Source organism: Mastigoproctus giganteus, chromosome 7 (assembly GCF_048544385.1).
Source record: "Mastigoproctus giganteus isolate SK-2022 chromosome 7, ASM4854438v1, whole genome shotgun sequence".
Taxonomy (NCBI): Eukaryota; Metazoa; Arthropoda; class Arachnida; order Uropygi; family Thelyphonidae; genus Mastigoproctus; species Mastigoproctus giganteus.
This window is the reverse complement of record NC_143581.1, coordinates 11,640,166-11,666,489: the sequence shown is the minus strand read 5'-3', so window position 1 is coordinate 11,666,489 and position 26,324 is coordinate 11,640,166. Positions and strand designations below refer to the sequence as shown.

Genomic DNA, 26,324 nt, shown 5'->3' with positions numbered 1-26,324 from the left:
AAGTTTCAAAGAACACTGAAATATCAGCAGTAGCCAATATGAATCATGTATAAAGTTTATGGAGTTTCAAAAAAGTCTGATTGTCCAATGCCATACCAGTCATTTGTCACTATATGTTACTGTAATTTAAATGAACTGTCAAGTAAAATGCAATCGAGCGAGAGATGATATAACAGTCACGAAATAATCTGGTAGACACCAAGAAAACCTATGAAGGCAATTCCTGAAAAGGGGGAGGCTGTATCATTCCAATAACTGTCTGTGTAAACAATAAAGTCCAACACATCAACAGAGGTAGTTGTGAATGTATCTAGGATGCAGAATAGCCTTAGTTTCCAGAGTAGAACTACAGCACAACAATAATACCAATGAAAGGATACCAACTGGACTGATGAAAAATTTGTTATTCTTTGACTTGAAATGATGGAAAGAGGTCCAATCAAGAAACAAGTCACATGAGAGAGAAAGACACTATTCAGGTCATACAGCCAAGTGTTCTAGAGAGAGAGAAAGAACATTATTTACCAGGATGCATCATACCAATATCGAAAACTGGAGGAGGAGGTATGATTATATAATGCTGCTTGTTTGGATTAAAGCCATTGGTTACAGTACCTAGAAATCTCATGGCCATGTCCAAAATTGCTCTTCATAGTATACTGATACTATGGCAATCCTGTGTAAATTAATTCTTTATGCACTAAATAATAATGTTCTGGACCAGTGTGGTTTCTGGTTTGAGAAAACAAAGGTTGTAGAATATGGTTAGTGGGCAGAGTCCCAACTTGGATCCTATGAATATTTTTGAGATGAATGTAAATAGTGGAATAACCAATTCAGCTCCCCCCCCCCCATCTTTGACTATGCACAACTGATTACTGTTTGGAATTGGGAATAAAGCAAAATATTAGCTGCCAACTACAAGCAAACTGATTTCGATATTCCTGGAAGGCCTAAGGCTGTCAGTGGTACCAAATATGGGTGCACATATTGATTTCCTGGATGAACTTTCATTTTCTTTAAAAATGCTGTTATTCAGATACTATTCAGCCTTATTAGTTGAGAAAAACAACTTATACTATTGCATTTAAAAATTCTAAACTACAAGGAAAGTTTCATTTTTCAACATTTATTAAATCAGATGCAAGTTGTAAGGGAGGCCCTCCTTTTTCCCCTCCCCAAAGTTCACTGTACAGTGGCACAGATTTGCACTGCAATTTTAATATTTTCCAAAACTATATTAATATTATGGATAACCTTAAGTTCTGAGGCTGAAATGACAACAGTGATTTTGTATAGTGAAACCTTTATGACGTGCATTGAGTAAGGTGCACTTTCCTCTGTGCAATTTAATTTTAAAAAGTTTTTAATACCCACACCTCTTTTTAATTAATTTCATTCATCGACATACAAGCAGCTGGGAGGTAAGTTCCGAAAATTTAAGTATTCCGATTCTTTTTACTTGTATTTTCCTAAATAAAATTCCTGGAATTGATACAATGCAACAATATTTCAAAATGATATCAGGTATACAGCCACACTAAAACAATCATGATATTTAACCATCACGTACCAATCAAAGAGTAAGTATATTATGTGTATCTCTTGCAACATAGCAGAGCCAACATTTAACAACAAAACTGAATCATTATCTCTTGAGCCAAGTTTTATACTCAGCACTTCAAAAGTAACACTTTTTTTTGTGTGATCACCAATAAATACAGATATTGTTTTATACCTCATGTAATATTTTGTTAGATTAATTCAATTTTAATTTTTGTGCTAACCTTTGAACCAATCCAACCCCACTTTAAAAAATGCCTGTGTCCTCCTTGAATTTCTCATACTGTACATATAGAGGAGATGCCAATGGCCACTTTGAAAAATAAAATACTAATATATATATATACACTGGTGATAACAAAATCCAAAACAGGAATGAATATGGTTCACAAACAGAAAAGCTCTGGAATAAAATGTCTAAATAATAACTATTGAAAGGTACAACTAAGTACAAAAGAAAATATTATTTACTATCTCAAGGGCAACGAAAATTCAAAGCCCTAGATAAAGTGACACAGTCATCTTTGATGAGCGGTATTACTAAGCACCTACAGACTTGCACAAGTACCTCTGAATAATAACATTAACAAAGAATTGAATAAAGCTTGTAGCTAGTTTTGATTTTTTTGAAACATATTCTCCATAAAATCAATTCTGTGGTACTTCCATAATAGAACCTGCTCATTTTATAAAATATGATGTGCAGCGAGCAAGCCACAACTTGCATAAAAAAGGGATGAAAAACACAAGTCTAATAGATTTTTTTTTTTTTCTCAAACCATGGAGTTCAAAATAGGTTCACTAATTTAAATGATCCACACTTAACATTTGTTAATATGGAAAAGCAGAGATATATAGTGTTTAACATTCCATCACTCATGCTCTCAATTTAACAAGGACGTTTGGGTGGCATCTGTGAGATGTCCCTTTTTGTTTTAATCATATAAAATCAATTTTTATTTGTTCCCCTTCTCCCCAATTCAAAATGGCAATTATTAATTATAATCTGCTAAACTCACTTAAAAAAACATCAAATAAAAATAAACAAGGAAACGAATAATAATAAAAAAAGGTTATATTTTTTTAGAATTTGTCACGCTCATCCAGCCATCCCTCCCTAATTGAAACACAAATGCTCACATGGCATCTGGCAGATGCAACGTGATATCTGTATTTTTGTCAGCTGTTCACATTTACCCAGTAAAACCAAAGCTCTATGATAAGATTAAACACCTGTTGCTGGTGGTGTCTCATAGATGCCACATGGGAAGAGAAGTCGCTTGGAAGAGAGATAGATGCTTTGCTCACCTGGCATCAGTTAAACACCAAAAAAAATTTAATGTCTTGTAATTCATAGTATATCGAAATTAAGCAGAAAATATTGTATAATCCAATTAGAGAATGTTGGTGGGCAAAGGCACAGGGGAGGATTTGATTTCATTTACAAATTTAAAAAAATAACAGAAACATTTAAAAAATGTTGTTTGTAGGACATCATACTAGAAGCGGAAAGTTAAAATAAAAAAATGAAATTTATATGAACAGTGGTTTAATCCATCCCACTTTGCCATTTTTTTTTTTTTTTTTACAGGGTTAAAATAGTAGAGGAATGGAAAAATCCTGCTATTACCCTTGAATTCATACTCTTTATTTATTTTCATTGGCGGTATTTCAAGTCGAAATATGAAATAGCATCAGTTAAGTTGGCTTTTCTTAAAAATTGTGAAAGACCACAAATTTGTGGTAATTTGATATTTCACAAGTTGTATGTAAGGAAGATAACACAAAATTAAGAAAAATATTGACTATACTAGAAGAATTTGCATATAATAAACTGACTTCTACCTTCAAATTTTGATAAATAAAGAGCAAGCACATGTTAACATTCCTGCTGTACCAATAAATGATTCACTGGTAATATAAGCTGTATGTAGGAACAAAAAAGGAAAAACACAAGTCCAACAACCCATTTTTTTCTTTAAATATGGAGTTCAAAACAAGTTTACCGACTTAGGTGTAAGGCAAAGACACTGATAATCATTTTTTTCATGTAAATCCTTTCACATTCTATTATTTTAAGTTTTATATCTTTTCTATACATAATTTTACAGAATGTATACTATGAAAATAATGAATGCACAACTGCTTGTAAAATAAAAGTCTTTGATCATTTGAATTTAAAACAATTCTATATCACTAAAACTGAAGTTCACCCCATCTTTTAAAATAATTCTTATCCTTTATGAAAACCTCTTATTTTTTTAAACAGTAGCAATCTTCATATTTAGGGTTTTGAGCAGGTGAATGAATAAATAATTTTGCATCAGGCAGATAAAATTTCTGTGTGTAATATCCGAAGTTAAAACAAAGTTTTATAGCATGAAAACCAAAACACTTTCAGTGGATGTAACTGCCTATATAAAAGCATTTATATCCACTAGAAAACTTTTGCCTTGCAGTGTTAAAAGTTCAGAAAACATTTTAATCTAGCTAATATACGGAGCAAAAACATTTTTGTTCAGATGTACACAATTTGGCAAACTCCAGCATTATTAATGATCAATATCACACATTGAATACACTACTCTGCATTTTGAAAAAAAAATTCACTGATGTTTTCTGAGAAAAGGGTGTTTCTGAAACATTTTCTAATGCTGATTTCAAAAATGACCCATTTGTTTCCATCACGTCTGGTTTCTTCAAAAATCACAAAAGAAAATTTGATTTTTCACAAGTTTTTATTAATTTTGGCAGAATTTGTAGACTGAAATTATAACTAAATGCTATTTTTACCAGACTTTTATATTTAAATATATGTTTAAAACACTATTAAAAAGGATAGTGTGGTAAAACGTCCACTAAACATTCACCTTAACATTTTAAAAACTGATCTAAGATGGGTCAAATTTTTTTCTTTGATTTTCTTGCAGATACTTTACAGTCCCTCTTCATCATCCAGCAATAATCAGCCATCCTGCTGACATTTCACCTCCCTTGGTACCTCATCTCCATGTCTTTAACATCCTGGTGAAACCTCTTGCCCTGTTCTTCAGGGTGAGAGGTTTCACCGGGTAAAGCTTCCTAGACTTTCTGAGAAGTAGTCAATGTGGGATTGTAAGAAATTTACCTTGACACTCATGTTGCAGCCCAGCTTCTTGAAGTTTGCCAACATATTTTTTAACTATATTCTTGTAGTCTGGATCCTTGTTGTTCCCTAAGAAGACCTTCCCTAACCTTCCCTTGTTGCTCCCTAACAACAGACTTGCAGCTAATCCATGCTTGTTTATCTTTCTCTTTTATTTACCGTTCCCTCAATTAGTATATAAATTTGAGGTCCAAAAATACCTTGTTTTAGCTTCTCTTGTGTAATCAATGGAAATTTAATATAAAGGCAGTTGAAGCAGAAATCTTCCTGAGGTAAAGCTTTTACAAACTGTTTTATCAAACACAGTCTGATAAAGTGCAAGGAGGACAGTTTTGGGGTCTACCAGTGGTTTATGAACTATGTTCTTTGATCCAGGCAACAACCTGCTCCTCTTTGGCCAGACCTCTACATCCCAGCGCTTACTCCTTGTCCAACTGTCCCACTTGCACAAAAAGCAAGGCATTTTTATGTAGCCAGATTGCTGTCCAAGTAACATGCCTATCACTTTAAAGTCAGCAAAGACCAACCAACCATGTTCTTTATACTTAATATTTGTCAACAACTTCTTCAAGTTCTCATATGTTTCTTTCAAATGCACAGAGTGAGTTTTCCCCATTTTTATTTCCATTGTAGAGCAACACACCTTTGAGACTACTCTTTGATGAGTCAATAAAAAGTTTCCACTGTGTAGGATTGTAACTAATCCCAGAACAGTTCATTAAGCCATTTATATTACTGCAAGAAACCATAGAACTGCCCTCAGAAAAGTAGGGGACTAGTTCCCATTCTCAGTCTGTATCACGAGGAAACCATTCCAAGTGTTATAAGATTTTTTGACTTAAGTTTAGAACCAAGGAGTTCTACAGATTCCTTTGGTAAATTTAAATCACTTACCAGACTGTTCAGTTCGTGCTGTGAAAACAGTTGAGGGCTGGACTCATATTTAATGTCTCCAAGCGTGTAGACTTCAGTTTCATCTTCAGAAGCTTCACTTTCAGCACTCTCTGCTGCTACGTTCTCCAATATAAGTGGAGGGCATGGAATTGGCAGGATATTTCCATGTGGCATTAGTGCAATGGCAGATGGAATATTAGGATACACAATACCCTTCTTACTCTTTGCATTGTATCCCTCTACATTAACTAAGCAAAAGTAAGTCATCACAGTACTTTGTACACTCCAGCCAAATCCTTGGAATCGATCATGGCATAGCCTTCTTTTTACAATTCTTCCACAATCTCAATGCTTCAACACAGGTTCGGCAAACTTTATGTGGAGCCCATTGTTTATCTTGGTCACTGAGTTTACAATACACATTTTCTACAAAAGTCTGTTATGGCTTGTCTTTCTTTAGGGCTACATAACTTCCACAAATATAACAAAATAAGTTTGGACTGGTCTTCACTTGTGTGAAGACATTTTACTCACATTTCAGCACAAGTTACAATAACCTCAAAAATAAACTGAGTTCACACTGATAAACACTGCTGAATGGAGCTCCCAAATAACTGAAGGCAGTGTTGCCAAAATGTGAAGATTTAGTTTACAAATTCCCAGCATTTACTCCTAACTTAATACATTCTATGATCCAACTCATGGCATCAACTTAAGTGATTTGTGGAAAAAAAAAAGAAAAAAAGAGAATCAAATTTCTGAAATCAGCATATAAAATTGAGTTAAAAATAACTATTAGTTTACAAACATCGAAAACCATGCAGAGTGGTGTAATCAGTAAGATCATTATGATAAAAAAATTGCCTGCAAATTTCACTTCCATGCTTTGACATAAGATTTTCATGTAAATTTACACCCAAAGTGGAAAGCTTTTAGAATAGTAAATTATTATTAGTGTTTCATCTGAAAGATGATTTCATCATGTAGACAGAAGCCTCAAGAATTTGGCTCTAAAATCACATTGTAAGAAAGGGTCTCATTCTGGGAAGTGCAAGGTAAAAATTAATCATACTGATAAAATGTCAGGAATGTGACAGAGTACTTATTAAACTGAGAGCTTAATTCAAACCTATGTATGAGGGCATCAATACAATGTTTTCCTTTTTTTTAATTCCAAAATTCTTCACTTGTCTAATAAAAAAAAAAAAAAAAAAATCAAAACTAGCTACCTCTTTTACTCTGTAATCATCCTGAATGAGATATATTTGAAACTAAAATAAGTAGACTGTAGAGGGAAAGCAACTCTGGTACTGCTATCCATTTATACATGATTACCCTGGAATCTCTGATATCACAAATGTTAAGTGTCATATGATAAGCAATCTAAATAAATATTGAACACATCCATAAAATAGCTACTTAACCAGGCAACAGTGGCGGGGCACCCCACAAGTGCCCCTCAAAAATAATGTTCCCACATTAACTGTTGATTAATCAATGGTTAAAAATCTGAAACTTTTTTTACCTTCCTAAATAGAGTCAAACTTTTACTGCAGTAGTTTCTGAAGTAATTTTCCTATGGTTTTCGGGAAATTGGGCATGAGAACCTGTCAGGTTTCCTGCCACTGCTTTTACAACTATTGTATTTTGCTTGAAAAGCACAGTTCTGAACAAGTGCCAATGCTGCATTTGTTTAAAGTTTTTCCTCTCCCACTAAGTCAATACACATCTACAGTTTTACCCTAGTTGTTTTTGAAAGCATTACTATTGTTTTTACAGCATAAAAATGATAACCTGAAATCCAGTATGCTCTCAAAATGGCTGCTACTCTGTGGGAAGCAACATATATAATTTCGATCATAGATGATACCATTCACGCGTGAATGGTATCTTCTAAAAAAAATCTGAAAGAAGTTGAAAATGGAGAAGTAGCAAATAGTATCAATTGTACATAACAAATTTAAAAAAATATAATAATAATTTAATATTTATTTACACAATAAAAAGAAATGTATGTGTATGTGCAATTTGAAATTTCACACGATTACCAGGTTTTTAAATTGGAAAATAAAAGAGGCTGATGCTTCTACTTTATGTCTAATATGTTTTTTTGGAATTTTAAGAAAAAATTATTTTTTTTTAAAACTTAAACGGTTACGAATCATAAGCATTGCAATTCATTATGAAAAGACGAAATATTGCAACTGTTTCAAGCAGTATTCAAAAAAATCCCAAAATGTCTTTCAAAAATTAAAAAAGAACTGTGTCCTGCCACTGTTTTTGCTACAAATGGGGTGTCACCAATGCTCGGTTAAGAGAAATATTTACTATTTTTCTATGATTAAAATTTCGATTTGATTAAATATCACATGAAATAAAGATATTTCCTTATTTTCTAAAGTTTTACTCAACATCTACACCAATATGAATTTTGACTTCAAATGAAGCAAATTACTTTAATGTACTATTCTTGTACAAAGGCATATTTAATGAAATGCTTGCCTAATTCTGAGGATTAAAGCTTTGACATGCACTGTTTCATGGCTTTATCATTTGTCTGTTGAATTAACCTTACGATTTCTACCAATCAAAATGGACGCTCAAGTGTTTTGATAACTAAAAACAGAGTTCAAGAAGCTAAATAATATTAACCTACTAAATAGGACAAAATATGAAAATTTACCCATAAATCATTGATGATTAAAAGAACCAAGATAATGAATTATCTCAACAGAAAATAAAGATGGTTCCCAATTTTCTAAAAGTTTTACTGTAAAAGCTATATATGCAAGCATTACTGTTTTAAGAACATTCCAGCTGTCCTCTCCTCAGTTATGGCATATGCAAACCCCAATTTTTTTCTCTTTTAGCTTAATAACTATTATTTGCTTTTGTAGACTAGCAAAACGTGGAATACAGATCAAAATAAAATTACTAGATAATGTACTCTAAGTAAATAACATGGCTATCTCCGAATGCACTAAATATACATGCATATATAAACATATGTGCCTTGACTTATAAATATCAAATTAAACTGTCTGAGCATATGTAACACATTTACCAATTCTTGGTAAAGTTTGTTATTAACTTTCTTTAGTGGCAGTGAATATCTAATGAACAGCATATTGAACAAATAACCATATAAAATTAGTTTTGTCTATTTTGGAGAACAAGGGGATCATCTTGATGACTGGGATGTTACTATATTGCATGGTCACAAATTATTTGGAAATTTGAAAAGGGGATGGAGAAAAGACCTCATATAAATAATCGACTAAACTGGGAGTCTGCTTATATTTGTTAAGAAATTTAAATGTTGTGGTGTCTGTGAGTAATGCTAACAGATACTAATTATCCAGACCTAATTCTAATATATATGTATTTTTTTTATTACCAGAAGTATGACTAAATGTGAAATAATTATAATTTTGGAAGCCCAATTTAGAGTTGACCTAATGGTGAAATACAATTATGATAAACATATACATGAGCACCACTGAAAATACTAATACATCTACATTAGGGAAGAAGTCTTCAGTCTGCTAATCACAGTTTACCAGCTGATGATGGAAATGTATCGTAAAGTATATAATTTCTACAATTATTTTATTTTACAACTCATAAGAACTTGATATTAAAACTGTTAATAAATTGAGATAACAAAAAGACTGATGATTTGGTTCTGAGATTAGACTTTTCTTACAGAATCCTAGAATTTCTTAGATGAGTCTTAGGAATATTCATCATCTTAACCAACATACACAATACTATTGTTAGGTGAATTTTTGAGGAATTAACTGCCATAAATGATTGAAATGGTGAAACATTAGTCTGTATATTTAGTACCAGAAAATCAAAAGGTTGGAACTTCCCAATACATGCCAAATTATCATTTTGTACAAATACTGCTTATATATTGGGGGGGGGGGGGAAATCAAATCATAATAACTAGCTGTAATTCACAGATGTAACTACATTATTGTAATTTCAAACAAATACAACAACATATGATAGCATTTAACAAAACTGTTCTTGATTTTTTCCCCCTATTTCTCACTATTTGACAGAGGTACTAATATAAAACAACTCACCCAAGCATTACAAATACAACAAAATATCCAAAATATTTATAGGGAGGGTTTTTCTTGAGGTCTACACAAAGAGCCAACTATGTTCTGGAGGCAGGTGACTGTGCTCAGTCAGCTCCAGAGATAGTGCAATGCAGGCTAGGCAAAATTTTTGCAGTTAAAAGAAGACAGTAATGCCAACTGACATTACTGTCTTCTTTTAACTGCAAATTAGAAAAAACTTCATTAACTTAGTCCCATTTTTCTAAACTAACCAGATGTAACAGTTTCATTTATATAATGAAGGAAAATGGACAACTCTGTGGCAACATCAGTAGTGAAAATCAGGTGTCTGCCAGGTCCTTTGGAAAATTCAGTACAGAGTCTAGCTTTCTTTAATATTATTTTTGTTTGATAAAAATGTGTTTGCAACAGTATTGAAGCTAGGCAGAGTGTATGTTATTGCTATTCCTCCCATTTTAACTCAAATGGGAATAATAGATTGCCACTTATTGCTAGTTTCACAACTAATGGTAAACTCAGCATCCTGGAACTTCATTTTCATATATAATTTGTGATCCCCCCCCCCCCGATATTAAGAAGCATCCTTTTGGCAAGAGTTTCAAATATGTTCTAAAAGCCACTGACTGAACTCCCTATTCATATTCAGAGCCAGATCATCAACTTTCAGCAAGCTGTATATATTCTTTTTGAATATGCAGCTAAAAGAGGCAACTCCCAACTGTCAATCACAATTAATGAATACCAATGGATGCTAAAATCAGCTATAACCAATCACATGAGTGCCAGTAGCTATGTAAGAAGCTTTTTACCATAAAAGAAGGTAAACACATCTCATATCTTGCCAGATCTAAGTGTGTGTGTGTGTGTGTGTGTGTGCGCGCGCGCACACACACATACAAAAAGCCTGCCCTGTATGATAGTAATATGTATGCAAATGCAATATAGTAATTTTTTTATATGAAGGGGAGCCCGTGTGTGTGTGTGTGTGTGTGTGTGTGTGTGTGTGTGTGTGTGTGTGTGTGTTATTATTTGATACAGCTGAACTGAGTTAAATGAAATCAATTTTCTACAGGAAATATCACCACTATATATATCCTTTTTAAAAATTAGAAAAAAAACAAATGATTCACTACTCACTTAACCAGTTAAAAACCAACTACTGTGGAGAAATTTCAAAACAACCCTCACTAGCCCTTCTTTAAAAATAATAAAAGTAAAATCCTCTTCTTTTCCATTAATACAATGAGTTCTAGAGTGATAGATTTCATCATCTGCAGATCAGACAATACACAATTGTCATCAGTTTGCAACAAAGTTGCTAGTGTGATAATACTGATATAGTGAATAGTAACATACAATAGAATGTAATCTAGATTGTTCTTAGTCAGCAAGTTTGACAGATTAAAATTTGGAAACATATTTTTCAGGTAGGTCTAAACCACCTATGACTTTCATACTAACAACACAAGAGTAATGATTACAAGTTTTTATTATAATAAATTCTAGATGTTCAAGAATACATGCAGTTTCGGGCACAAAATAATGATGCCTCACAGCCATAGTTTAAATATATACGAACTTTTTAAATAGTTTTTTTTTAGTTTAGATTTGTTAAATATTAATTAATTTGAATTAATATTTAACTATTTCCTGTTGAGTAATGTATCTCACTATAAGTGAGAAGGTAAGCGAATCTCTCCCCCTCCATTTCTTAGAAGCTATTTTTCATCAATATTTTGGTAGACAATATTGATTTTTATAATACTGATTGATTTTTAAACGTTTTTTTTATTCCCACATGTACAAAAGCTGTTTACAAATGTACTATGCTTACTTTTTTGAAGTCAATCATTCTGTGCTTAAAAAGAATAAAAATTTTTAAAAAAATATTTTATTAAATTAAACATATTTTGGCTATTACTGTATAAATGTGACAAACGAAGTATTAATATAACAATAAAGCTATATTTAATGAAATTTATTGATGCCATACTGAACACATACACACACAAAAGACAATTACTGAACCAGCAAGGAAAGCAGACACGCAATGCTGAATTTAAAAAAGCTAAGGAAAGTGTTCAAAGGTAATGATGAATAGCTAGACACTAAGTTGTAAAGAGTAACCTATCTATCTTCAAAGCTTCGAGTTAAATAGGAAATAAATGTCACTGGCACCAGGAATGACTTGTACAAAGTAAACAAAACTGCACAATTAATGATTCCTAGAATTTAATCTCTATCAATCTTCTCCCAAAGTAAAAAATCTGGAGATTTGTTCTCCGAGATCACCAAAACATGTATTTCCTGATACTCTGTTTAAAATAAATAAATAAATAAAATAACAGCAGGCATGCCTTTTCTTAAGTGTTACAAGTATGTTTCGAGAGGCAGATTAAATGACAGTATTAGACAATAGCCAACTAATCCAAGAGAATTTGTGAGCATTTAAGTTTAATAGCATTAGTTTAAATAGTTAATAATCTCTAGCCATCTTAAAAAAGCAGAGAGTGATTTTTAAAGATGAGGTTTATTCAGATATAAATACTATAAAATATCTGGTGTATTACTAACCTAAACATAAATCAAAGCTATTATAAAATAGCTTATCATCCAGGTACTGGATTGTACTTTCCTTTTGTTTTCAAACAAAATATACAGACCAATGTTTAACTGCACTCCAATCAATACTAAAATGGTTAAAAGCTCTACTATATAAAAATAAATTTAAAAATTATTTGTTTATGTAATTTCAATCATTGCATGAAATGATACTACAAAAAATAATAATAAAAAAGACAAATTGTAGGTTTAAAAATTCCAATAAATTTGATTTCAGCAAAAAATCATCTTCATTTGCTCAAGGGCTGAAAGTTGTGTTTCTTCTTTTAAACAGAAATTATCTTCGGCTACGATTATTTCGACACATACAGCAGTACTTTGTAAATATACTATCCAGAGGGAGGCTTTGCCATTTGTTTAGTGAGCAACAAGGTTTGTAGCCACAAGGGGTGAAATGTACATGGGGGAAAAAGGACAAGGGAAATTAAGGAAAACAATATGACTTGCATTCAAAATTTTGTGGCTTTTTTTTTTTTTTTTTTTCTTTGCAAAAATATTTACAAATCTATGGTATCACTGTCACATTTCTTGTAATTTACAAGCTATACATTATGGAATTTCAATAAACTATCAAACGTCTTAAATAGTATGTATATATATATTGATATATATATATATATATTTATTTATATATATTTTTTCCTTTATGGCTTACTCTCAACACTGTGAAAAGCTATAGTAAAGGCTAACGTAAAACATTTGATATCTTTATAGTTTGAATTGGTATATACAGTGAAAACTTGTTATTCTGACAAGTTTTTGGATGCAAAAATTAACACAAAAAGCTGGAAGGGTAGGGGGAACTAAAGTTAATTTTTCACCAAATAATAAAATAATTCCTCTGCATATTAAGATGCAACAAAAATATTATATTACATTATTATTAAAATAACTAGAAATAATTCAAGTTTTTTTAGATTTTTCAACAAGTTGGCAAAGTCACCAATTCTGAATCCTTCTATGAATGCAGAGGTTCCCAACAGTCAATCCAATGGAAAATAAATCATAATTATAAAAAGGTGATTATATGTTATTAGGCAGAGATACAGAAACCCACAGCAAGTATAAATTAGCTTGCATTCTAGTCATGAAGAGGATTGGGCTAGCTAAGGCAGATTACGAGAAGTCTATGGCAAAGAAAAGTACTTTTCTTTGCATTCTTTCTAGTTAACACTAGAAGGAAAGGGATGAATCACATTGGTCCACCAGATATTATTATTATTATTATTATTAGCCATGTGGTGCAAGGAAGCCTAAGGCTTTTGCTGCACCAGCCAAAAAAAAAAAAAAAATTTCTGAGTTACCCCCTGAGAAAGAGAGAGAGACAGAGTCAGAAATAGAAGGAAATCACCAAGAAAGAGAAGAATGATGATATCCAGCTCAGGACCCTGGGTGTGCCAAGCCCATACTCACCAGATGTGAGCCTCTGGGAGGGTAAACTGAGATTCCCTTCAGACAGGAATGCTAGACAGGTATCAAACTAACAGGGAGCTAAATGATTCTGTGATAACTGAGCAGAAAGTGGAAAAGAAATTGTTGAAGCTGAAAGTAAATAAGGCACCCGGGCAGATGAGATATATCCAATTATATTAGGAGATGCTATAAAAGAGGTAAGCAAACCTTTAGTCATAATTATGAGGGCATTGTTGGATTCAAGGATGGGGGAAGGTCCTTATGAACTGGAGATGTACAAATGTCTCTCCAATTAACAAAGGAGATCAAAGAGTGAAGTAAGTAATTACAGATCTGTAAACTTGACTTTTGTTTCAGGGAAAATAATGGTGTCCGTGATTAAAGAAGTAATTCAAGACCATCTAGACAAGACTTCAGTTATAGCTCAGACATAGCATGGTTTTGTTAAGGGGAAGTCTTGCTTGACCAACTTGATTGGATACTATGATGCAGTCACAAAAGAACTGGATGCAGGGAATAACTTTGATATTATATACTTGGATCTTAGAAAAGCTTTTGATACTGTTGCACATGGAAGACTGCTACACAAATTGGAGCAGTGTGACATTGGAGGCAAATTGCTGCTATGGATGAAGGGGTGGTTGAGGGGGAGAAGACAGAGAGTGGTAATCAATGGACACTGCTCATCGTGGACTGATGTTATTAGTGGAGTCCCTCAGGGCTCAGTGTTGGGTCCATTATTGTTTTCTGTATTTTTATAAATGATATTGATGATGGTATAGCGGGCTTAATGTCCAAGTTTGCAGACGATACAAAGGTTGGCAGGGTTGTCAAGGACACTACTGACACTATGCTGCTGCAACAGGATCTGGAAAGGTTGAGCAGATGGGCTGAGAGGTGGCAAATGAAGTTTAACATTGACAAATGTAAAGTTCTACACATGGGAAACAGCAACCCCAGAGCAACGTATCAACTCTGTGGTACTACACTGACAGTGGTAGAGAATGAAAGGGACTTGGGGGTGGTTGTGCAGGCAGATATGAAGTTCTCTGAGCAGTGCAGACGGGCTGCAAGAGTAGCTCATGGAGTATTGTCAATGATATACAGGAATTTTTCCAGCAGGGATAAGGAGGTGATTATTCCATTGTATAAGGCGATGGTCAGGCCACACCTAGAGTACTGTATACAGGTCTGGAGCCCTCATTTCAAGGATGTAGAGCTGCTGGAACGAGTACAGAGAAGGGCAACAAGATTGGTGAATGGAACAAAGGGGTGCTCTTACGAAGAAAGGCTTAAGTTTTGCAAATTACAGTGTCTGTAGACTAGGCACCAGTGAGGTGATCTGATAGAGGTGTATAAAGCCTTGAATGGTTTAAGCATGCTCAATGCTGATGGGATTCTTCCTCTAGCTCAGAAAAATCACCTGAGAGGGCATAAATTCAAATTGAGGAAAGACAGATGTAGGATAGACGTGCGGAAATTTGCCTTTAGCCAGCGGATGGTTGGTTGGTGGAACAGACTTCCATCCCTTGTGGTGGAGGTTGATAGCCTAAATAAGTTTAAGGCTCAGCTGGACAGGTATTTTGAACGAACAGAGGGGTGAAGTGGAAGTGGGTTTTTTTTTTTTTTTGGCTGATGCTGCATAAGCTTGTTTTCTTGCATCAAATGCCTCTACTAATGCTAATGCTAAAAATAATGGTGTCCGTGATTAAAGAAGTAATTGAAGACCATCTAGATAGGAATGCAATTATATAGCAATTACAGCATGGGGAGATCTTGTCTGACCACTCTGATGTAGCAAAGGAACTGGATGCAAAAAATAATTCTGATATTATATAATTCAATAAAGCTTTTGATACTGTTCCACATGAGAGACTACTATACAAAGTGGAGCAACATGGCATTAGGGGCAAGTTACTACTATGGATAAAGGGATGGTTAAGTGAAAGAAGGCATAAGGTGGTTATAAATGGGCACTGCTCTTCTTGGTCTTATGGTATGAGTGGAATCCCTTAGGGTTCACTGCTAGATCCCTTACTGTTTTCAATATTTATTAATGATGCTGATGAAGGCATATCAAGTTTAACGTTGCAGTCTGGTGATGATACAAAGGTTGGTATGGTGACTGATGGCAGGAATCAGGATATGTTCCTGCAAGGAGACCTACAGAAATTAGAAACATGGACTGAGAGTGGCAATTCGTTTTAACAACTGGGTTGCAATAATCACAGAATAACATACCAATTGGGTGGTACACTTATGGTAGCAGAAAAAAGTTTTGGCGATAATTGTATAGTTTTACATGACACTCACTGAGCAGTGCAGAATGGCTGGTCAGACAGCATACGGTTCTATCCATGATATATAAGAATTTTTCCAGTGGGGTCAAAAAAGTGATTATCCCATTGTACAAGGCAACAGTTAGGCTACATCTTGAGTACTGCAAACATCTGGAAGCCTCATTTTAGAAAGGATGTCAATCTGTGCAACAAAAAGTGTAAAGTGCAACAAGAGTAGTCATAGGCATAAATTGTATTCTTAGCAATAAAGATTTGATAACTGCAGAAGTTGAAAACTCTTTACCTAAGAAGAGATTTAACTGAAGTGTTTAATGCTTTAAACAGACTGAGTAAACTACATACTGATAACAATCCTTACTCTTTCTTGGATGAAACATATATAAGGGGACATAAATTACAATTGAAAAAGAATGGCTGCAGGACAGATATGTAAAAATTTGCTTTCGGCTGGAGAGTAACCAACTGTCAGAACAAATTCCCAAGTGGTGTTGTGGAAGTGGGTAGTGCTAATAAATTTAAAGGATCAGATAAATTATTAGTGCAGATTTGCAAATGTGGGTTTTGTTGGATGATACTGTATAAGCTTGCTTCCTCTCATTATTTGTTGCTACTAATAATAAACAGTCTACCGATTTTAATAAAATGCTCCAATAACCATATCAAAAGAAAGTTCACCACGTGAAAAAGCAATCAAAAAGGAACTCAGTTTTAAAAGTAGTCTATCATGGGTGAAACTATTTAATTCATAAAAAATAAACATTAAATACGCTGAAATGAATCTCAACCCTCTTATCTTTTTATAATACAGCTCAATAATGAAATTTCACATAAAACCTATTTGTGTTCATATAGGCTTTATGTGAAAGCATTAGCCTTATCAAGATGACTCATCTTTTTCACAATGGATAAACTACCCAGAAAGATTGAAAATTGTTTCATGTTATAAGTTTTAACTACAAATTATAGCATTCATTCATTTTAACTAATTTTTCACAATGGTGAAGGTCATAAAGTTTTCCTACAGTTATAGCAACTCATCCTGTACAGTTCAATACATTCAATTTACACAGCAAAATATAATTTAAGAAATTATATCATTTAGCATCCGTTTGTATTAGAGAGAGAGAATCACCAAAAGAGAGAAGAATGATGATATCCAGCTCATGTTGTCTGAGCTCATACTTTGATAACCGTTTTGGAATATGCCTTCAGCACATTGAAATAAGAAATATTTTTGCTTCTAGTAACATCCTGATACAAGTTGATGTTCACAGTTAATTTGAGCACTGTGATGATTGCCACATACTGAGGCTTTTTTAACAGTTGGCATTCACAGAGAGCAGACATGTCTCTCAAAGTTCTATCATTTGGTGGATTATATTCTAGAGGATCATAAGTTTGGGTAACGAATTCAATAAATTAATTTTTTGCTTTTCCTTAATATCTTGTAAATTTAATTTTTGTAATTTTATAAACATAATATTTTGCAATTTTTTAAATTATTTTCTGTGATATTTTATAAACTTAATTCTTATCGCAATAATGGTTAGTTGCTAGAAGATCCACTTCGAACACTTCATTTGAAGATGTCATGATTCAGGTGGGAATAGCTGTGGGTGTTTCACATGTGGGTGAGAAGTTCATGAATTGTATAGCCCGTGGCATATGTATTCCAAGGTCAATCTAATCCTAGCTCAATGATCATTCTTTTCTTTATTCCTGATATAAGGAATGTACTATTCCTAAATTACAATTTGGTGCATTACTAGATGAAATTCTGTCACTGAAGAAATGGGCAGTGCCTTGGGCCATATAAAACTGGGGCCTTGTTGGGGACTGAAATGCCTGGTGACTTGACAGGTGATGCTACTCTGCCTTCCCCAATTCAGCCCTCAGAACAGCATACTACTCTGGTTCAAGAGGATTTAGTTTTATTGCAAGATTCCCTTGTCATTGAAATGGGTTATTTTATTATTTTTTTTTTTTTGCAATAAGACCAAAGTATGTTTGCCACAAGCAACAATTTGACCAAAAGAATGTCAACTTTTAAGATGGATAAAGAGAGCATTATTATTCATGTGGGGACTAATGATATTAAACGTACACAAATTGATGTGCCAATGATCAGCACCAAGCAAAACTTCAGGATGACTTAGACAGGATTAAAGGATTGTCAGAAAAGTGGCAGCTACGTTTGATGCAGCAAAATGCAGGATCTTACACTTGGAGAATATCAACCCCAAAATAATTAGAGAACCTTAGAGGATCTGTAACTGAGGCCAATAAGTCTCCAAGAGAATATATTAAAATGAATGAAGGTAAATTTTCACTGTTATAAATGATTCCAGAAGTAAAGGTCAAATTCAAAGCATCTTATGGAAGAGGTTCAAGTGGACTGTAAGAAGTTTTATTTTAGCCAGTGAGTTGTTAATTATTGGAATAAGTTACTTCTGTTAGTAGTTGAGACTAATAGCTTGAAGAAATTTAAAGGTCAGCTGGATAGGTACATATGTGAGGAGGGAGAAACACATGGGTAGTTTTTTTATTTTTATTTATTATTTATTTTTGGCTGGTGTAACAAAAGCCTGTGGCTTCCTTGCACCTTATGGCTATTATTAATAATGAAGTCAGATTTCCCCAATTATTATGATTTTACAAGGAGATGGCAAATAATTTTAAACCTGTTTTACACCATTCCTATTTTTAAGAGGGCTATCCTCTCCTTGACCTCACAAAATCCTAAACACCAAGAAACAAAAAGTAAATAACCTGAGGGCAATAAAATCTTAAACAAATGATAAAATTATATTGCTCATCGAGAAAGCACTCTTCATAACCCCCGTTTTTTACTACATTTATCTATATTCTTTTTCACACTCCTTCACATGATGTTTTCAAAATTTTGTTTTAAAATACGATTCATCAAATAACTGATTTTATGCATTTTACTAGCTGATTTATCTCGCTTCTTCCTCCTTATGCAGCTGTTAACTTTATTTCAAAATTTTTGTTTAATCCAATGAAGAAGTGGGAGACTATACCACTAAAATCACCAAAATTAATTTATAGCACCCAATTTTATGATAACAAGTTTTCACTGTATATATTTTAATTTACCACACTTGGCAGAGATGCTTTAATATTAAATTACCATATGAAACTTCTCTGATACAATGCATGATTTCTAAATATATCATCACAATATACAATTCAGATTATCTATAAGCACCATTGCTCTCTCTATCTTCGTGTGTATGTTTATGTGTATAGTGAATTATGTCAAAATACCAAACAAACATCCTACCACACGAGCAGCAAGGTAAGAATTCAAATTTACATAAAAGATATTATTTAAAATATAATTTAAGTTTGAAAATACTAGAAGCTAAAGGGCAAAAAAAAAAAAAAAAAAAAAAAAAAAAAAAAATTTTTTTTTTGTTTTTTTTTTTTTTAAATGTGCATCACACTAAAATGATCTAGCAAACTACAAATATAAAAATTATGAAAAAATATGGATTGTTCACAGGAGTTGCAAGCATCTTCACATTGCACTGGCCACATTTAACTTTATAATTCACTGAAACACTATGAATAAATGAATAAAGTTCATTGAGACTAAGTGGTTTGCCTAACAGTTATGAAACATTCACCACTATTAAACTGTGGTTCCAAACATTTTGGATGCCATTATCACAACTTGAAATAATACTTTAAAATTCCCTTTTAAAATTAATCTATGGAAATTTATATAATCTACAGTCATAAATGAAATAAAGACTTCTTGATTTCATTTATGACCAATTTATTTCATAATATACAGTTAAAATATCAAAACAACTATATTTGCATATATGGGACAAATTAAACTGATTTCATTCATTTTATGACATTTAAACATTTCCATGATCTTAACTGTTTATGACTGTAACCCTGTTATCAAATTACTGGGAATCAAATTACATATTTGCTATGTTTAAAGCCACATGTAACTAAGGAATTTCGAATATAGCATATTAGCAGATTATATGAATGTTTTCATTCAAAAGCATTAATACTTAGCAATAAATTTTCATGGTGAATTTTAGAATTTTTTTTAAAATTAATTTAAAGTAACATATAAATCATATTTTCTATATATAAATATAAAACTAAATATGCAAATTTTATGAAGCCATACTGCTGCATGTGGCTAAGCAATGCAAAAAAATTTTAAAAAATCTTTCAATTAAAAACAGGGCAGACAGTTTTTTAAACTAGGATAAAAAAAGTTATCTTAACATAAAATTTTTAAATTGAAATTTAACATATTAACTTCTTTACCATGAAATATATAAAAGAAACAGCTGTAAAGTATGATTCTAAATAAATAAATTTCTATAATTTTATAGAGACTGATTTAACTATTGAAATTCAAAAATAGTCACTCCTTTTGGTTCTTTATAGCCAAGAACAAAAAGAGCAAGCCGTTACATAAATGAGATCTTGTCACACTCTGAAATGAGTTCTTACCCATCATTGACTATAATCTCCCTCAAGGCCCAAGTTACACTTTTATTTATGTCCAGATATCACAAGTGTCTTTGACACTAGGGCTGCAAACAAAACACACAGGGAAGCAGACAGAAATTATCACAGGCTCCAAGTACATCCAGACTGATGGCAGCTCAAACTGATATATAAAACATCATCAAACAAACCAATCACATATAAACAGGTATTTGCAACAAATTCCGAGGCACTGTGATCATGGGCCACCCATGCCTAGATCACTACCACCATTAACACGACTAGGTGGGAGCATAACTTTTTAAAGTGGCACCAGCACCTGCCCCTCTCATACCAAGGGTTATCACAATCCATCTAGAAGGAAGTGAAAGACATTTGTTAGCTGAAGTGCTAGTCAAACTCCACTATGATGTCCATTCTCTGCAACAGCAGCAACGTCTCTACCACGGATTACATCATCATATGGAGGAGGCGGTTCATAATGGTTGATTTTACTATCAGACACTTTTGGCAGTCTACCTGATGTTCCTTTGCAGTTGACAGATAGGAGAGGAGTAGAGTGGGGAGGTAGAACACACTGGGAAGAGCTTGTGCTATGTGATCGAATGACTAGTGGAGCGCCATCAGAGGTCCGCACAAAACTGAGTGGTGTGTAAGGTTTATGAAGCAGATCTGAAGATCCAGATCTGTATGGGATAGGTGCCTCCCATTTAAGAACTGTCCGGTTTGGAGGTGGTTTAATGCAAGCCCGGCAAATTTCATTTTCTTGATCTGAATTCCTCAAATGAACAGCCTTCATACTTCCATATGGTTGCTCTTCACCATCTGGTAATGTAACAGATGCTGGGAGACCCAATTCTAGGTCCCTCTGAACAGAATGCATTCTTACTTGTCGATCGTGATAAGCAACTGCTTCTAACCTCTGCCACTGCACACTTGAAGGAGTGTATAATGCCTGTTAAAAGAAGAAAAACATAGCATTTATAAACTACTTAAGTTAAAATGGAGAGAACTCCATTTAACAAATTAGTTAATGTTTGTTACATTTCAGATACATTAGCAAATAGTAATAATAGTAATTTTATTTTTACATATCTGCCATATTACTCATTCATTCCTCCAATCAGCACACAGCAACAAACAATATCCAGTGCTCCAGCTACAATCTAAGGGTTATATATGAAAAAAAAATAATAATTTCCACATTCCTATTGGCCCAATTTTTTACCAGTGAAATTTGGAAAGGTTTGACAAATTTCTAATAGCACCAAATATAAAATCACTACTGAGAATTTAGCTATTGCACAGATGGAGGGAAAAAGAAATAATAATTGCCAGATTTGTACTGATCCAATTTCTGATGAAATTTGGGATCATTTGGCAAGTCTGTTTAAGAGAGCTAAATGTAAAATTTCATCAAAATGCATCTACTGGGTGTCGAGTTATTATATGCAGATGGACAGATAAAGAATAATAATTGCTGAATTTCTATCTGTCTGGTTTCAATAAAAATTGGGATGCCTCAACAAATCTTTCTTCACCAAATATAGAATTTTATGAAAATCAATCCATTAGGAGTTGGGTTATTACACATGGGTGAGTGGACAGAAAAACATGCAGTCTGCCAGTATAGCAAATGGTATTTCCCATATTTTATCTCTGATGTAGAGGAATTTTGCTGGCGGGGGGAAGTAATTGTTTCATTATATAAAGGCACTGGCTTGGCCAGTTTGAAAGGCACTGGCCAAACCAGTGCCTTTCAAACTGTTTTTTTTTTCCCATGGAACCCTTCTGCAAATATAAATCTTCCACAGAACCCTTTCGCAAATCATAATCTTCCATAGAACCCATTTGCAATTCCCTTTCCTCCTTCCAACATTCACATATGTGATAAACTCTTTATTTTATAAAGCACAGTAAAATGATATAAGGAAGAAAGGAAGAAAAAGAATAGGTGTCTGGAATATTTCCTTATACTAAAGGAAAAATTCCAGACACCTATTCTAACAATTATCCTATTTCAATACAAATCTATGTCTCCCTGTTTACATCACATGACTACGCATAAAGATGCCCTCAGTGTTTAGTTTACTCGATCCCTTTAAAGGCCTCAACATTTCAATCAGATTGCCTCAGTTTCCAAACACTGTTACTTATAGCAGCGAAGTCTCTTTTGATAAGAACACCTCTTCATGCCCTTAACCAACCTTGCTACTTTCTATGTATCTTTTCTAAGCCCATGTCTTTCCAAAATGGGATTTTTAAAGCTTGTATGCAATATTTAAGATGTGGACTAACCACTCCTTTATGTAACGGAATGAGATGGAATTCCAAGAATTAATCTATCATCAAGATGTATTTGTCAAAGTTTTTATTGTCTCCTAATAATTTACACTCATTTGATGCAGCTTTCTTTTCTGCTACTAACTTCTTCAGTTCGGTGATCATCCACTCTGATCTAGTCCTTGAAGAATAACTTAACCTGTTAAAAAGGTATAAATAGACCCTCAGCTTCTAAAATGATTTCTTTCAAGATTTCTCATGCAGCACGGTACTTGTTTGATTCACAAAGCATTCTGATTAAACAGAACTCAATGTCTTAGGATAATAATAATAATAATAATAAAGAAAAGATCAGGTAAGCAAAGAGGTGTGGCATATGCAACAAATAATGACCATCCCGATCATCATGTTAATCACTGGTATGGTGCCAAAGACCCTACATAGCAGCAATAGGTCTCCCAGGGAACACCTACAAGAAACTTCAGAAAGTTGCAATCTGGAACACCTGCAGAATAGTCAGAGAGTTCCTCGACCAACAGTAACACCAGACATAACTGCATGGTTGGAAGAGGCTGACATAATTACCTATGGGAGGAGGGAAACGCATAGGTTATTTATTTCCTTTTCTCTTATAAATTATTTATTATTTTATTTTTTTATTGTTTTACTCTTTTTTGGCTGGTGCATCACAAGCCATAGGCTTCCTTGCACCATGTGGCCATTGCTAATACTAATACTACCCTGTGCATTTGGTAGCAGTACCGGTCACAGGGTGGAACCCCCCCCCCCACAAGGGAGAAATAATATTATAATAATAATAACAATTGTCAAAAAGAACCTGATAGCTCCTGCAATCTTGGAAAAAAATCAAACAGGATGTGAGTGACCAACTACAAAAAATAACAAATACAGACACAATGGAACCTAAACTAGAGGAGGAACAGCAAGTACAAGAACTACACCCGGAGCAGCTGATGTGGAAACAGATAAGACTGCAATATCCAGAAGAGAAGAGAGGAAGACAGCCCTAGCAGAATTCGAGGGAATGGACCCCCATGAAGGCAAACACCATACCGAAGTAGAGACTCAACAGAATCCTGCAGCAAGTTAGGCCACTTCAATAAGAGAATAATACCAGATTATCTCAACAACAGCAAAGTAACACTAGACACTATCTGCACAGCCACTTACTGTGCTCCTGTAGCAGCCAGCAGGATTAATGGAAGGAAAAACCAGAGACCAACATAACACAAAATGGAAAGACAAGGAACCACCAGCCTGGGAAAGAAGGCTACAGCAGAAGATAGAAGAGAGGCCAACTGACCCAACACCAATGGGGTAACAGAAGTAAGAAGCTGATCAGAAAAGTGAAGGCCATTCTCAAGAAAGACAACACCCATGGCAAACACAAGACCTATAATCAGAGGATCAAAGAATATCTTGACACCCTCAAGCAGAAACTCCTGGCACTCAGCAAGAGACTTCGCTGTTATAGGGAGTATGCCCAGAGGAAAACAGACAACAGGGCATTTGATGAAAACCAGAGGGCCTTCTACAGGAAAATTGGGCAAGAGGAGAAGGAAAGCAATGGATCCCCCCCCCCCAACCAGAAGGAACTCGAGGAGTTCTGGGGTGAAGTGAAGTGAAGAAGTGAAGTTAGCCATAACGACCATGCTTCCTGGATGGATCTAGAAAGGGAGAAAATCAAGAATGTACAAGAGATGGAAGAATGGGAGGGATATGTACAACAGTTGATCAGGAACTCCCACAATTGGCAAACCCCAGGAATAGATTACATCCACAACGACTAGTGCAAGAAGTTCAGTTGCACACAGAGGCACATAGCAGAGCAGTTCATCCAGATAATAATGCACCCTGACACAATCCCTGAGTCTCTGACTCAAGGAATCACCTACGTGAAGGCTAAGGACAGAGGCAACACAAGCCCAGCAAAGCAAAAACCAATCACCTGTCTGCCAACAATGTATAAGATCCTGACAAACTGCATAACTAAGAAGATATCAGAACTCTTGGAGAGCCAGGACACCATGGCCGAGTAGCAGAAGGGATGTAAGCAGATGAGCTGAGGATAAAAAGAGCAATTGACCACTGATGCTGCAGTTATGGAGCACACCTACAATAAGCACCGCAACCTGTAAAAAGCCTACATTGACTGCCGCAAGGTCTTCGACTCCATAGCTGGTTGATAGAGACACTGAAGATCTACAAAGTCAATCCAATGTTGACACACTTCCTAGAAGCAACCATGGCAAAACAAAGGGCCACCATCAAGTTCAAAAACATCATAACAAGACCAATGCCCATCAGAAAAGGTATCTTCCAGGTAGATGCCCCGAGCCCACATGGTTATGTCTAGCACTCAGCCCACTGTCTACCATGCTCAATAACAGCAAGTACAGATATACCCTAAAATAAGGGAGGAAGAACCTGTACACCCTCTCTCTCACTTGATGTACATGGATGACATCAAACTCTATGCTGCAACCGATAATCAACTCCATCAGCTACTCTGGATCACTGAAGAGTTCAGAGCACACATCAGGATGCAATTCGGCCTAAACAAATGCAAGACCCATGGACTGCATAGAGGACATCCAGCGGAATGAAACTACCAGCTGAATACCAGTGAAGAGATTGAAGCCATGACAGAGGGAGAGAGACATACAAATATCAGGGAATGATGATGCAGGCCCACCAGTTAGAACACAAGGAGATCAAACCCCTTCTCACTGAGAAATACTTAAGAGACTAGAAAACCCACTAAAATTAAAGCAGAATGGCAGGAACATGGTCACAGCCATAAACACTTATGTAGACCCAGTACTAACGTACTCCTTGGAATCATAGATTGGACCAACAGTGAGCTGGAGCTGATTATGAGATTGACCAGGATAATGATGACCAAGAGGCACCAACACCACCCAAAGTCAGTTATTGAGAGACCAACCACAGCCCATAAAGAAGGAGGAAGAGAATTGACTGACCTCACTGAACAAGAAAAGAAGGTGATTAAGAATCTGTGGGATTACTTCCAGGAAAATGCAGGACCAATCTACCAACCCATAAAAAAGATAGACAAATGCCACAATACAACCTAAACAAGGGGACTACACTCACACAGAAGAAACAAAGAAAGAAAGAGAGGCAAAGAAGACACTACATGGCAGACACTACAATGACCTTCATCAAGACTAAGTAGATAAGATGACTTTCAACATCCAAGAGCAGGTAATCAACAGAAGGAACTACATCACCAGAGGCCCCAGAGTAACAGATGACACATGTCAATGATGCCACCTAGCCCCAGAAAAAATCCAGTACATCAGCGCAGGATGCAGTGTGATCACCCAGACAGTGTACACTCACAGATCCGACCAGATGGCCAGGATAATACATCAGAAGCTAGCTCAAAAATACCAGCTAATCTGATCAAAGAAAGTTTACTATATTATAAGTACAAGACTCAAGCCACACTAGAGACTT

The 26,324-nt window shown here is 34.5% G+C and overlaps 1 protein-coding gene across 1 annotated transcript in view; it reads right to left on the bottom strand.

Moving 5' to 3' along the window:
• Window positions 1-20,574: 20,574 nt before the first annotated feature.
• Window positions 20,575-26,324, bottom strand: part of LOC150082517 (uncharacterized) — a 65,521-nt gene continuing 59,771 nt past the window's right edge. Inside the window, exon 4 of the mRNA XM_090377818.1 lies at window positions 20,575-21,492. Within this exon, the coding sequence (XP_090233944.1) occupies window positions 20,932-21,492 (561 nt within the window). The 3' untranslated portion in view covers window positions 20,575-20,931. The remainder of the gene's footprint in view (window positions 21,493-26,324) is intronic.